Source organism: Elgaria multicarinata, chromosome 1 (assembly GCF_023053635.1).
Source record: "Elgaria multicarinata webbii isolate HBS135686 ecotype San Diego chromosome 1, rElgMul1.1.pri, whole genome shotgun sequence".
Classification (NCBI taxonomy): Eukaryota; Metazoa; Chordata; class Lepidosauria; order Squamata; family Anguidae; genus Elgaria; species Elgaria multicarinata.
In genome coordinates, this window is record NC_086171.1 from 172,313,031 (window position 1) to 172,328,427 (window position 15,397).

Sequence of the window (15,397 nt, forward strand, 5' to 3'; positions counted from 1 at the left end):
TTCAGTAGGCTGTGCAGTCACTACATGGCAGGATACAGTACTAGAGTCAGTATAGTTTCTTTGTCCATCTGAAAAGGTGGGTTATTTTTAACCATTTATCTCCCTTTTGGTTTGGGTCGTACGTGATGGTATGTGTTTTATTAAGTTTGGAAGACTTTGGCCTGCTGTTGCAATTTCTCTAACAGATGATAACAAGTGCTCAGTAAAAAGCGTAGGGCTCTGGCTTAATTATTATCAAAGGGTGTGTTGATAATAGAGCATTTAAAACCACTTGAATGAGGCAAAGGACCAGTTGAAGCACTCTGAAATGTTCCTGGTCTAAAATGCCACATGAGATGGTGCAAAGTAAAATATTTTGTTAATGAAAGCACTGTAAGAGCACATATGTTGACTCTGAAACAATCATTATTGATGTGTGTGTAAGTTCACTTCAGACTATTGGACCCTCTCCAGTTGATATGGCTGACAAGGGCACATTGTGGGATCAGGGTGCAGCTTATGCAGTGTGCAAGGTTGGCTTTTTGTGCCATGAAATATGAATGACCCTTTTGACTGCACTCTCAACTCCCTCAACCCTCCCTTTGTACGAGCTGTGCTTAGACCATAGGAAGTCTCTAATTAGCCATAGGTCCCCATTTCCTTGTCTTGAGTCAAGCCATGAGCGTGGTGCACAGCATTAATCGTAGTAGGTACCTTAAAGGTCATCTAGAAGATCCTCCTTCTACCAGTGCAGGAGACTCACTGCTACAGTATGTCTGATCTATGGCCATTCCAGTCTTCTTGAAAAGCTCTAACAAAGGAATCCACCACTGTCCTAGACAACTTGTTTCACTGTTGAACAATTTGTGCCATCAGGATGTTCTTCATATTACCAAAAGCCAGAGAATGTGATGCACCACACTTAATATGTTTAAAAACAGAATTTTGATTGGCTTTGAAAACTGGAACTTGATATTTTCCACCTGTTTAATCTGTGTATATTTCCAATGCCTAGCACTTTTTCTTCATTATTTTAAAGTCCACCTTTCAAATCTTTTCAGAATGCTCAAGAGGCACATGGAGTGGCTGTACCAACACCTTCAGTGCCAGAAGGCTTTGAGGACAAACCAGCTCTTGGTAAGAAGAGTTTTTAACAGACTCACTCAAGAAACCCTAGTTTTCATATGCTCAACATTCAGTAGAGCTGGTTCTGATTTTATCTCATGCTTAAATCCTAAACCTTTGTATGTCTCTTTCAACATCACTGTAACATCCTTGTAATACTAGTGCAATGGCATATTTTGTGGTTAAGGTTGGTCCATCTTTAACTTTTATTTAAAGGCTGAAGAGATCTTACGATTGAGTCATAAGGCAGCATCTGCACCTCAGGCTGCTTCGGCACAAATATGAGATGAACTATTCCAAGAACCTGTTTAAAGTAGAACAATATAGCAAAGGGCAACCTAATAGGACCACCACTCCTGAAGCAGTGCTAATACTGAGTATGTGATCACACAAGATGCAGATTGCCTATCTGACGTTCAGTCAGTGGTGCATTTAAGGTAGCACTTTGTGGTGGAGGTCCAGGACCCCACTCAGCAGAATGAACAGATGCCTCCCTCATTCCCCAGTGCAGCAGGTAATACGCATTACCATCCCTCCCTAAGACTACAGCATTGGCATAATACAGGTTATGCATCTTTGCACTTAATGTGCTATTAGCATTAGTCCTGCTGGCTAGAGATGATGGGGATTGTAGTCCAATACATCCAGAAGACACCAGTTTGAGGAAGTCTATCTTAGTTGGATCATGCCCCATGTGTTCAGTTCTGAAGAGACCAAGCTAACAATGAACATTTTCAATGTGTCATCCAGTTATTCTTCCAAAATGTTGTGATCAGGTTCGATAATGCTGACATTTATTTTAAAGTATTCACCTTTTAATCATTAGTTTCTCTCTTTGTTCTAGTCTAGTTTTCTTTTTTTCTTGTTTTTGGCTGTCCTATACTTGAATCCTTTAATAAATCTACAATGAATGAACTCAAAATATTTAGCATTGCTAACAGGAAGGCTTGGCACATGCTTATGGGCAGAGATCATAAAATCTGAATCAACCTCTTCAAAAGCACGTTCAGCTAGTTTCTGCAGTGTGGCAGCCATAGCAATTATCAGACATTTTAAAAAATATTTAGTTACTTCCCTGTTAATGAGTAAGACTTGTTTGCTACAGCCCCCCCATTCATCAGGAAGCTGGAAAGTAAATTGATCTTGTTTGTCCTTTTTGTTTGATAGTGACTCTTGATCGGGTTGCAGTCTTGCAGACTCCAGTATCTGATCTTCCAATGGGAGGAACATTTCCTGGACACCAACTAGGTGGACTGGCTGCCTGTGGTTTCACATAACCACTAATAGACATAAGCATAATATTCTCATTGAGATTTCTTTGTTGATAATTACAGAAGGGCCAAAATAGATATTACACTGGCAGATCCAAGTTTTTGAGTTGGGTCTCCACTGAACGTACGGGAAGTGGTGGATTGGGAGCCATTTAAAGCCTTGGAAGGAAGGATAGGAGGAGGGACTGAACCCTTTCCCCACCTGTGCTTCGCCCCAGACAGCTGAACCGTAGCTCCACAATTCAAAGTTCCGGAGCTCCAGTAACTACGTTGTCTTCAATTAACAAATAGGAGATAATTTTAGATTCCATTTTAAATTTAAAAATAATAATTGAACTTTTTTTTTAAAAAAACTGAAAAATAATCTAAAATTATCTCCTGCATTTTTAATATAAAGGCTGCCTAATTTTTCTCTGTGGTCCCCTGGTAAAAGGAGCCCATGTGTTTTGCCCAGGATGGAAACCACTTTTGCAGCTCCAACCAGTAACCATCATATGACCTGCAGAGCCTAATTTGGATGTCTGCATCCCTTGTTCCATCTTGGGGTTCTGAAATTCAGGCACTGACTTCACCAAGTAGTCAGATTTCTTTACCTTCCCCTATTCCTCACTCCCTACCCTCAGTGCTTTTATAACATCTTGCCCAATTAATAGATCTGTGGATCTCAAAAGCTGGCATGTTTTTGTGGTCTCATGTTTGGCTTAGTAAAGGTATTACACTAATATGGGTTTCAGAGTTGGAAATAAACACTCTTCACTCAGAAAGTGGCTGGGGGAGAAGCAGTTCAGGGAGCAACGGGCTGGAGAGGAGGAAAAGATGCAGCTCTTCCCTCCCACTCTTCCTTGATGCGCTTTAAAATTACCCTCCTGCATTGTAGGAATTCTGCACTACCTGAGCTTGCATTGAGTTTTTGGCATGTCTGGGTCGCCCTGTGGGGCCAAGCTGGATGCGACTTTAGATGAATCTCTGCCTTTAATGTGCCAGGTGTTTTCAAATGCAAATAGCACCAAGTGTGTGCGTGGAGGGGGGGGGACTGCTAATTATTGAGATCACCCCAGATGTGGAGGTGGCGTTTAACCCAGGGGTGCAGAACCTCTTTCTTCCTGAGGTCCAAATCAGAGAAGCTTTGGCTCTGCCCACCATTCCGGTGGTGGGCAGAGCCAAAGGCAAAATGGGCGGGCCGGATCTACACTACAGCTTTAAAGCGCTTTATAACAGTTTTGACAACTGTATATGGAGTGTGCCCTGGGCCCCAACAGTTGTCAAAACTGTCATAAAGCACTTTAAAGCAGTAGTGTAGATCCTGTCCAAGATACCAGCATGTTTTCACTTAAACCTCTTACTGCCAGTAACTAGGCCTTGGGAGAGGCATTTCAGCCTTTCAGAATGGGGGGAAACCGGGGAACCACCAAGTGATGGGGGGCAAAGGGGACATTGCCGTCTAGGGATCCCCTGAAGGATGGATTGGGATCCCCAGCCTGAGCTTCTGCATCCCTGGTTTAACCGTTTCTTCCCCTGTTGGAATCTTGAGGAAAATCTTGAAGGTGGGCTTTGCTTCAGCTCCAATTGTCAGCCCCCCATCAACTAATGCCATTTGCATTTTTTTAATAAGCTGCACAGAGAGATGCATTTCACGTTGCATCTAGCTCAGCCCTTACTCTACAGCAACAAAAGATACAGGGCACTCCTTCAGTCATCCATTCCAGATGAGAGAGTTCCCTCCTAATGCATTAGACCACCTTCACATGCACAGGAGATTCTGATGCACATGTGAGGAAGACACACTGATCTCTGGACCGAGACAAAGAGCTTCTTCAGATGAGCGTTTTATCGCACACTGTACAAGCCACGTGGTTGCTGTTCTCTCCCTGCTCTCGCCCTCCATGTAATTGGAACTCATTACAGAAGCGGAACAGATGCAGCTTCAGAGCCAACGGTAAGGGAACACGATTTCCCTCCGTCTGAAGGAGCTCAAAGAAGTGCTGAGTATCTGCTGTATTACTGATAATGTTCTCCTTTTGCCTCCTGTTTATATGACTTGCAGAATCCAAAGAGCTTTGGAAAATTAAAGTAAGCTACTTTGTTGGGAAAATGGGCAGTGATCAAAGCTGCCATTTCCATTTAATTGTTACCAAAACTTTAGTTACCTCCACATCTTTCGTGGGGGGGAGGAGAGCAAGCAAAGGGGAGCATTATCAGTAGGCATGAAGTGGCAGAGAAGGACTTTTTTGTGGGGTGTGAGTGTGTGTTCCCCAATGCTTTATAAAAGTGCTACTCATCATGGTCTGAGGGAAAATGTTCACCTGTGCTAATGTTTACTTTTCCCATCTAAAACAACAAGAAGCCTGAACACTTTTGTGTGTGTGCTGTTTTCTCCCTAGGGCTTGGTTCTCAAATCAATGGCAATTATAGGAAGTACAATTCAGTGGTTGACCTGAGGCCAAAGGCATTTGATGAGAACTACTTGGATGATGATTATATTCCACCACCACCATCAGTTCCTCCTCCACCACCACCTTCCCTTGACCTAGCACCACCTCCGTCTTCTGTGGAACCTCCCCCTCCCCCTCCCATGCAAGCTCCTCCTCCACCACCACCAATGCCGGCTCCTCCAATTCCACCACCACTGCCAACTCCATCTCCTTCTTCTCTGGCTGCACCTCCATACTCCTATTCCAATTTGTCTTCTCCCAGCACTCCATCCCCACCAGACTTCATTCCTCCTCCTCCTCCGGCTTTTATGGGTGGTGCAGCCCCTCCCATGCCTCCATTTTCACCACCGTTTCACACTCCACCTTTCTCAAATGGTGTGTCCAAATGGAAATCTGAGACTGTTCTTAATCTGAGGCAGCCAGATAGCACCTCTCACCATCTGAACCATGTCTCTCCAACAACCCCTACTCAGAAGGTGCCACAGGTGCCACAATCCAGCCCAGATCCTCATCTCACTTTTCCCAGGACATTAAAAATACCTCCTCCTACACCTGTGAGAACATCATCTATTTCCTCGGCTGAAAAAGAATCGAGCCCAAAAGATGAGCAGCACCCTAAGATGGTTCCTCACAGCCGACCTGCCTTGCCAGCTAACTTCACTATACGGCCTGCAGCCATGGTTCACCCAGAGGGAGATGCTGGGGGGGAAACTACTTTGGAAAAGCCTTCTATATTAATCACTGAGTCTGGAAGTCCAAAGCTAACACCTAATGGCTCTTCTACCACCCCACTGAGGCATGAGGTACCACTTGCAGGAAAAACAGAGCTTCCTTCTCCGGACTGTGTATTTTCTGATGATGATGATGTTGTTGATGATGAAGATGACTGGAAGGAACGTAGCAACCTAGACAAGCTGAAGCATGAACTGTCAGCCCTGCTGTCCTCTTCATGCAGAAACGAAGATAGACAGCTAGATAGAACTGTCCTTCCCAAGACTAAGACCAGCATTAATAATAGCAACCAGGCTACTCCAGATGAATTAAAGCAAGCTAAACCTGCCACAAAAAGCTCACAGTCACCAGCAGGGACAGAGAACGAGAGGAAAGAAAAGATACCTGCTAATATACCTTCTCCAGGCAAAGCCTTCCCCAATGATGTTTTCTCCACTCCAGACAATAAAACTAGCCCCATTCAAGCAAACTGTGTTTTGAAATTCAAAGATGAGTTGGAAGCCTTGTTGTCGCCAACCAAGGATGGAGGCCCACCCTTGGCTCTTGCAAATCTGAGACATAACCCAGAACCAAAGAAACAAGTTACTCTTCAGTTTGGTGGCAGTGTGATCAATGGTGGTGAGTCCAAGCTTCCAAAACCCACAGAAAGTCAGAATAACCCGACATTGGAAGCCACAGAAAAAGAGCCCAAGACTCCCAGGGCCTCTTCTGGTCACGTGCAACCCGACAACATTTGCAAACCTCCAGTCTCTCCCCTGAAACCAAAGAGTGAACTCTTGGTTCCAGCTGCACCTTCGCCAGATTCTTCTGGGGCCGCCTCGCCTATACGAACCGCATCTCCCAGCATGGATTTTTCTCTCCTGCAATACAAGACACATCGGACAAGGTTCGGCTCCGTTGACAGCCTGGCCTCTGCAACTTCTTCCCAAACTACAGAAGATGGGCCAGTCAGCACAAATAATGAAAATGGAAGAGACACTGCTGAACGTGTGTCCACAGTGGCATCCACGCTGTCTAGGAACACAGAGACAGGGAATAGTGACGTTTTGCTTCATCCTGTTACAGGAGAAAAAGTGGAGAGAGGCTCCCCAATGGCTCTTCTCCTGGCTGCACAACAGCGGGCCCAAAGAGGCAATTGTTCTGTTTCCGCCTCCCGACAGAACAGCTATTTATCAGAGAGGCCTCAGCTCAAGTTATCAGAGAAGCTGTACAATAGCAGCCAATCAGAGACTGGCTCATCCGCCATTTTGTTCAGCGATTCCAAGCCCAACACTGTCACAGTTGTACCAAAATCCTCTCAAATGGCTCTCTCAGAAAGTAAGCAACGTAATGGAGCCAGTACATCTGACAGCAATATCTGGGGCTTGTCAGAAATAGGGCAGAGAGAGCATAAGCCACAGACATTCTCCAGTGCCTCAGAACAGTGTGGGAATGCCCCAAAACTCGAGGGGATAAACGAATCCCAAAAACTTCCCCCATTAAATAGGCATGGCCCTGCCGCTTTAGTTCAAGGCCTCCTGGAGTCCAGCCACTTGAAACAGCAAAGCTCTCCCAGCGTGCCAAGAACACCCCTATACTCTCAGACTACACCCCAAAACCACAGCATGAGTAATAATGAAGTGGAAGAGGGGTTTGATTATGAGATCATTCCTCCACCACCAGAGTTCAGCAATGATGCCAAGGAAGTCCCAGATGGTTCTTCAAAGGGGCAAGAGAATGATAAAGGCCTTAATGCCCCATGCAACCTTCGGGCCCCAGATAAGCGACTTAATTTCAATCACTCAAGCTATGACTATGGCAACAGTTATTCCCTGGCATCCAAAGCATCTCTGGAAAACAGCATGAGGCCCAGTGGATACAGTCTCCATTACCCAGGTGGGAGTTACTCCCCTAGCTACCTTAGTTGCTATTCCAGCAGCCGTCCTCTGATAAAGAAGCGCCTTTATGTGTCGGAGACCGATGGATCACATGGCAGGTCAGCCATGACCTCTCGCAGTATGAGCACACCTAACGCCTATGGCCACAATACAATAACATTCAACTCACAAGCTATGGAAGGGATGCGCCGGGTCAACTCTACTCACAGAAATATTCCCAGCAGCACACAGGGCAGAAGGGTGTCCCTGGAACTACCTGGGAAAATGGTAGTGTATAATAATGTTGCCAATGATGCCAAGTATAAAGGCCAGAATGGAGAATATTCTAACAGTTCAGCAGCTGCTGGCAGGTATGTTCCACTTGTCATAAATACAGGAGTTGTGTGAAATGAAAGCTGCAGGAAAACATTGCTGGTTAGTTGGATGCAAGCATGCAGGTGACATCATAAACTTTCTGCCGTTTCTGTCTAGTGCTGGGATTTGGCCCTACAGATGTTGTTAGACCACAATTCCCAGCATTCCTGACCATTGGCCATGATGGTGAGGGCTTATGGGAATTGGAGCCCAACAACATCTAGAGGGCCACAGGTTCCTTAGCCCTGGTCTAGTAGATGGAGGTAGTTTTCTCCTGGACAACAGTGGGAAAATCCTGGCTGGCCATTTTTATCAGAACATTCTTCTCAATATTGTGTCTACTGGTTGCAGTCCCTAATGCAACAACTAGAGACTATGTAAATACTTTTCTATTTAAAATCCACTTGCCAGTTTGACCAGATGATTTACTGCATAAAAATATTCAAAATACCTCCAACTAAGCCCGTGCTTGTTCATGTATCTAAGATCACAGTCAAAATCACCAGCTGGGGGAAAGCATCATATTAACGGATGGGATATCATTCCATTTGTCTAGCCTACCCTTCCCCAACTTGGCACCCTCCAGATGTGTTGGTCTACAATTCCCATTATCCCCTGTCAGCATGGCCAATAGCTGAGCTGATTGGGGGTGGTGGTCAGAGTTGTAGTCATCATATTTGGAGGGTACCATGTTGGTCAAAGCTGATCTGGCTATTTATTTCAAACTATAGTTGCACAGTAAACAGATGCATGTTTCACTGGCAGTTTTCACTGAACACAGTAAAACGTAGAGTGCTTCTAGACAGAGGGTTCCCAGAGCTACACATCAGAAGACATTGTGCAGCAGTTCTGTCTTTTTATCCTTACTTAATTTTTTTTATTAATTTTTTTTGCATTAGAAAAAAAAGATGGAAGAAGCAGTAGGGCCAAGAGTGGAAGACAACATTGTCTGGACCCTCTGTAAAATTCCATGAATGAGGCAGGCTTATGGCACAATAAAAGCCTAAGCACCTTTGCTTCAAGCAAACAAGCATATTCTTTGTTTTTAACATTTATTTCAAAGTGACCAAGCAACAGGGAAATTCACCATGCAGTGCAATAGTGCTGTAAGGAATTGAGCAAGGATCCAGTTCAGTCTTGGGAGGTAGTCAAGAGGCTGGCATCTTGTCAAAAAAAGATAATGATGTTGTATACTTGAAGTTCGTGCCTACTGTAACCAAAAGACATTCCATCATCAAAATTCCAGCTTACTGTTTTGGCTCTGGAAACAGTAAGTGGAAGTGATTGCTGTACAATCTTTTGTCCAGTAGAGTTCTTCCTTCCAACCATTCATTTTTCTTATGCATCCCCCACCCACCCACAGGCCCCGTCAATATATTGCATTGTATGACAAAGGATTTCCATTCATTTGATGTTTCTGTATTTCCAGCTCCCAACCCCACTTCAGACCTTCCCATGGAAGTCCACAATATAGCGGAACTGCAAATACATTCACCGTCAGGCCTGGGACAAGGCAGCCCATTTCTTATTCATCATACCAAGGAGGTCTTCGTTAATGCACTTCGACTGGAAGTTCCATCATCTCTCACGATAGCGCTGGCCAAGCCTGACACTACGCATTGTAGGCCACATCCTCTCCGCTTTGTTATGGCTCTTCCTTTTATTGCTCTTTGGGGGCTTGGAGTGGTCCCAGTATCTCCTTGTAAATAGACTGGCTGTAAGTTATTAGGGACAAGGATAAGAATGAGCCTTTTGAACCAATACCCTGCTACGAAGGGCTTCTATGCAATATGGATAACAGGGCAATATGTGCCATTAATCATTCAGCAACGTTTGCTTAACTTAAAGCATATGAGTAACTCCATAGACTTCTTTGTGTTTGGGGCTAGCTTGGCCGCTAAGTGACTACCCAGAGCAGCAGTTCATGGAAGAAATGTTACCTTTCCAGTGCCACCTTAATGAAGCTTCATCTGTCACTTGGGAACAGCAAAGAAAGATGGGTGCCTTCATCCTATAGGAGGGCAAGGGAGTGACAAGGAATCTCGGCAGCAGAAAGGGTGAGCAGAGAATCCAGGAGCCAGGATAAGATGGGTGGATGAATAGGAGTTAACACCAGCCAACCATGTGGGGCTCTGACCTGAAAGCAGAAGAGCCCGATGGGTGGAGGAAGATGGCACAGTTGTAGGGAAATGAGAAAAGGGGTTCATAAGGATAAAATATAAGTGAGGCAGTATAGATTAGGGGGACTAGGACAGGGGCTGTGGGTAGTCTAGATTAGTTTTTGTGGCACCTGTAGCTTTAACAGCTCCAGGACAAGAGGAAATTTTGTCATCACTGCGTCTCCAAGTCAGAAAAAGCCACACCTACTGGATTTCCACTCATCATGCAACTGTTAAAGGCTCAGGAACCTTGATAGAAAAGAAGTTGCAAGCCTAGAAGGGGAAGTCAGTTGCTCCTAGATCTACTGGAGGGGTGTGTGTGTGTGTGTTAGTTAAAATTTCAACTAGGGTACAAAATACTTGAGACTGAAACTTCTTCAGACAATTTTAAAGTCAATTTCGAGACTTAAGAGCATCATCAGATGGGGGGTGGGAGGAAGTAAACAGTGACCACATGGCCCATTCAGTGGGTGCTTTTATCGCACCGCTTTCCCTGCACACAGCAGAAGATTGCAGCAAGTTTCACTTCTAAAAATAAATAGGAAAGAAGGCCAGAAAGAGCGAGAGACACATGGGAGGTGGACGGCGTCATCAAAAGGACCCATGAAAACCTGTGAGTGGGCAGTAATGAGAATGCAGTAAAACACTGTTCTGATGACACTCTAAGACGTTTAGTCTTTTGCTTAACCCATCTCAAGAGACAAGAAGGAGATGACGTTCGAGATTATGGGGGATTAGTTTTAATAGTTGTGGGGGGCAATTTAACAATGCAGGTGCTGGCACCTATAAAAACGAAAGCCATGATGTATCTCAATGGGTAATTAAAATGGAAGTAATGTGGGGGGGGCTGTGTATACATGGCCAAAGCCCTGCCATGCCTGCAAATCTGAACTGCGTCAATTATACAACAAAGCCGCAGATTCGCAGCCACCGTGAGGTTTTCCTGTGTAGCTGAGCTTTGAAAAAGTCAGGGACTTACTCCAACTTTTTTGGTGGGAGCAAGGTCAGTACGGCTCTTCTGCTGTCTGACCTTGCTCTGGGCCAATCCTGGGGTGGGGGTGGGCGGTACTGTTGGAAGGCAACCGGTGATTGGTCACCAGAAATGAGGAAGAGGGCAGGGGTGTGTGGCTGTGGTACCTGAATGACCGCCCGAAACCCCACGTTCCCTCCTTGGTAAGGAAAACCGTGGGGTTTGGGGGAAAGGCGGCACCAACCGCCCAGAGAGCTCTAGCTATGGGGGCAATATATAAATGTAATAAAATAAATAAATAAACTCAGCGCCATGAAGACAGCCCCCAAGTTTAAAGGTCACCTCTGAAAATAGGATCCTTGCAATGTGATCCTAACCATGTTTATTTGGAAGTAAATCTTATTAATTCAGTGGGATTTACTTTTGAGTAGATAAGTGTAGGATTGCAACCTTAATCTACTTTGTTTGATTGTATTCCCCATATGCGAGTGCTTCCATAATGGTACTGATGTTTATCTGTATTAGTCAGCTGATCTCTTATATGTTAGCTGCCTAATTGGTAAATGTAATGTTTTTAAAAACAATTATGAGATCTTTCTGAATCTCTTATTCATAAGCTACTCCCATAGTCTATGGGAGCACTGGCTTTTAGGTCTGATTAAACAAAACAACCCTCCCAAACCATTTTTTTTCAGAAAAGCAATGATATACCTAAGAATGGTTTTTCACACTTGTAGATAACTATTGTAAAATACGCAGTCTTGCAGGGTTTACATGGCCGCAGATTCTCTTTCATATGAAATAATCTCTTGTAATCATGCAGTTTTAGTTCAAATCAAGTACATTTATTTAGGTGCTTGGTTCTTTCTGGCTCTTATGGCTGCTTCATACATAGAACCAAAGGTCGTACAGGAAAGACACCCACCCGCCCCCGGACATTTAAGAACTGTGCAAAAAAGGGGATTTTAGCAGGCACGGCTTGTCATGTTATGGAGATGCAAGTTCTTTCCTGCATTTGGGCACCCTGTTCATGCATCACATTGTTTCCTGCACTTATTTATATACATGAACACAAAAGCACGGATCCTAAGATGTTAATTTAAGGATGTTTCCCAGCCCTTAGGCCCCACTGCAGTCACCTTTGCCGCAGCCCCCAAAAGCCATTCCAGAGTGTCAGGGTGCCCTCCTAGGCAATGTACGATGGGATGCTTGGATGGGGTGTGTGCACGGAGGGGCGGAGAGAAAACATTTCTCCCATGAACTTCCTTAGGATGCAATCCTATACCCACTTACCTGGGAGTAAGCCCCATTGAACTCAATGGGATTTTCTTTCGACTTTTCATGTAAAGGATTGTGCTGTGGGTTAACTTAGAATCCAAGCCATTAAGTTTAGAAAATGACCAGACGTTGTTGGCTCTCCATTATGTACACAACTGGCTTAAGTATCTTTCAAAGGCTATAGCACACAGGGAATGTGTGGCCGTCCAGATGTTATTGGACTGCAAATCCCATCATTCCCAGCCAGCATAGCTAATGATGCAGCCCAACATCTTGAAGGCCATGCGCTCCCCTTCCCTGGATCATGTAATGTGACAATATCTCAATGCCTTACACTTGCATTCAGTGTTTGCTTGTATTGCTAGCTCTGACCAGACCGCAGTTTCCAAACAAACAAATGTTCTGTACTGGTTGCAGCTAAAGGAATATACAAATGAGATGTGGAAGTAGTTACCTGGGTAAACAAGGGGCTTGTATTCTTAGTATATGTCAAAGACTGTTAAACTCATTTCAGTTGCCAACATTTGTTAAAAAGACCACAGAAGCTAAGGTAGTATTTACATCACAAGGCAATGTAAAGACTGTAAAATAAATGTAAAAGATGTAGAGAATGCGTTGTACTATGGAAACATAAAGCACTTTGAAACAAACATCTTGAAAGTACTTTTTAATTTTCTTCCATCTGCGGTATTTCCTCTTTAGTTCATTTAATCTTTCCCAGGTGGTGTGTGTGGATGTATGGAAATAGGTAAAGGTAAATCACACTTCTAAACAAGTACCTTAAAACTAAGGATGATCCAGACTATACGCACTTCAAAAACTCATTCTTCTGCAAGTGTGTGTTTCTAAAAGCCACAGTGTGTTTCCCTGTCATTTATTATATTAACAACTCAATAATGTCTGGCTTTCTTTTTCAGACAGTTGAAAATATTTGTTAAAATGTCACAAATTCTAAAGTGCTGTTCTGTTCTGAGATAAATAATCCAAGATTGTTAGCATCTAAAATCATGTAGAAAGAAGTGCTGCATAGGAAGAACTAAGCAATACTCTGCACAAGGATACACATGCTAATCAAACTGGAATATTGGCAGCCAGTGATGTCTGGTAACTCGGATGTCAGTAACTGGTTCTGACTGAAACTCTGAGCAGATTCACTGCCCCACTGACATCAGAGCCACCAGCCTCCAGTGCTGGCAGCCAGAGCATCCGTGTTGAGCACATAGATCCATAAATTTGCAGTTCCTCCACATGCTTCTTTTGTGGTAGTCTTCAGAGAGCACAGGATCATAACAATTATTCATAAAGAACTTTGTCCGAAGAGATGGTGAACCTTATCAGTACTCCAACACAGAACCTATTGCATGAGTGGCAGTCTATTACTAACAACACGATCCTATACATGTCTCTTCATAAGTAAGTCCCGCTGGGCTTATTCTCAGATAAGTGGGTATAGGATTGCAGCTGAAATATCTGTATAAATTTGCCATACATTTGTAGCCTACATAACTGCAATAGTAAAGCAACATATGGTGCAGTTATCTTCTAACATTAATGAACAACACCAAAGAAATCAGTAACTTAACACATGCAAATCATTGACCAGGCTTGTAATAAGACTTTAGGCTTGCTGTTCTTAGCAAATATGGAAGAGCCAATGTCATTTAAAATACCTTTTGTCACATTGTTTACAGTATGTGTGTGTGAGACAAGCGGTCAGGTGAAATTTTAGCTACTGAACTTGAATTCTAAAAACAAAAAAACTACATTTTCCCCCCTTATCTGAGCTCATTTGAGTTGGACTTCGTGTATATTGTTTATTTGCATATAATTCACTTCATACAAACAAGAGAATTAGGTTGTTATGTGTAGTCTGCAGCCTTCTTCATTGCCATTCCACCGAGATCAGACCAAAATAAATAAATAAATAAACCAACATAACACAATGCCCAGTATATTGAATTATTTATGCATTCTGATATAGTGGGAATATTGGACTTAGTCAATTTTGTATATTCCACTGCCTAAAATCCATTCTTCATTTTGAAAGAAGCAATGCTGCAGGGCAATATCCAACGCTGCCGCTCCACTAACGTGATTGACATTGCCCTAAATGTAAGCAACCTCTAGCACCATGTCAATAGCGTATGCTGATGCATAGACCAGCATACGCTATTGGAGATGAATTAGAGATCACTTGTATTAGCATAATGTCAATTGCAAAAGCGGAGCAGCAGCTTTAGATACAGTCTGTAATCTTTGCAGCCATTGCAGAAAGGCTTGAATATTAAAAGGCTGTGGCAGAGGAATCAGAAACCTGGGGCCTATAAAAGGCTACCTCCATTTATACAAATCTGGTTTGCTAATGCAGATTGAAAGGTTTCTAATGACAAAAAACATTTGGAACCAGGCTAGGCAAATGACCCCTGGATTGCTTCATCAGGGATCTTAGCATGAACTTTTATTTCCCAGCATACCAGGAATTGTTGCCTGAGAACAAAAAAGGTGGGGGAGTCAGATTATCCTCCTCTACAAGTTAAAAGAACTACGTGTGTGTTTGTGTGTGTGTGTTTTTGTGTATGTGTGTGTGTGTGTGTGTGTGTGTGTGTGCGAGAGAGAGAGAGAACGAGAACAGTGTGGGGCCTAGTCATGCATTTAGTGGCCATGCTCTAGATCAGTGGTTCCCAATTAGCTAAGTACTGTGGACCCCTTGTTTTTCAAATGCCAAGCCATGGACACCCTGCTTTTGAAAATGTTATCTCTATAGTATTTACCTGTGCGAAGCAAAGGATTTTAGGTATACTAAAAACAGACCATAAAATTTGTGATATTACCATGCAAAAATGACAATGATTTAGTTAGAAATATAAAGACAAATTTAATTTTACTAATGTCTAGTTTACAATTGAACAAATTATGACATGTCTAACAGCTACAAGGTCAGTGCCAGACTATTTTGCGCCCTAGGCAGGCGCGCCGTACTGAAGCTGCCACCCAACCCCAGCGCCCGCTCCTGGCTTTGAAGCCAGGACACTGGGGTTGCGGGGTGGCCAGGGCAGCAGCTTCGGAACAGCGTACCCGGAAGCAGCTTCTGGGCGTGCCATTCGGCGCCCTCCTTTGCTTGGCGCTCTAGGCCGCCGCCTGAGCTGCCTCTATGGCAGCGCCGGCCCTGAGCAACTACTAAACCTAAATGTGATGGGAGAAATCATGCCTCTTTTTGTCC

General features: G+C 43.8%; 2 protein-coding genes across 2 annotated transcripts in view; both read left to right on the forward strand.

Annotated features, from left to right (window-relative positions):
• The window catches only part of C1H6orf132 (chromosome 1 C6orf132 homolog), a 40,357-nt gene extending 27,530 nt beyond the window's left edge, over positions 1-12,827 (forward strand). The window contains exons 3-5 of the mRNA XM_063143094.1: positions 1,041-1,116; positions 4,757-7,766; positions 9,200-12,827. Of these exons, the coding sequence (XP_062999164.1) occupies positions 1,041-1,116; positions 4,757-7,766; positions 9,200-9,326 (3,213 nt within the window). The 3' untranslated portion in view covers positions 9,327-12,827. The remainder of the gene's footprint in view (positions 1-1,040; positions 1,117-4,756; positions 7,767-9,199) is intronic.
• Positions 1-15,397, forward strand: part of ATP5PB (ATP synthase peripheral stalk-membrane subunit b) — a 331,787-nt gene that overhangs the window by 285,538 nt on the left and 30,852 nt on the right. The gene's annotated exons all lie outside the window — the stretch shown is intronic.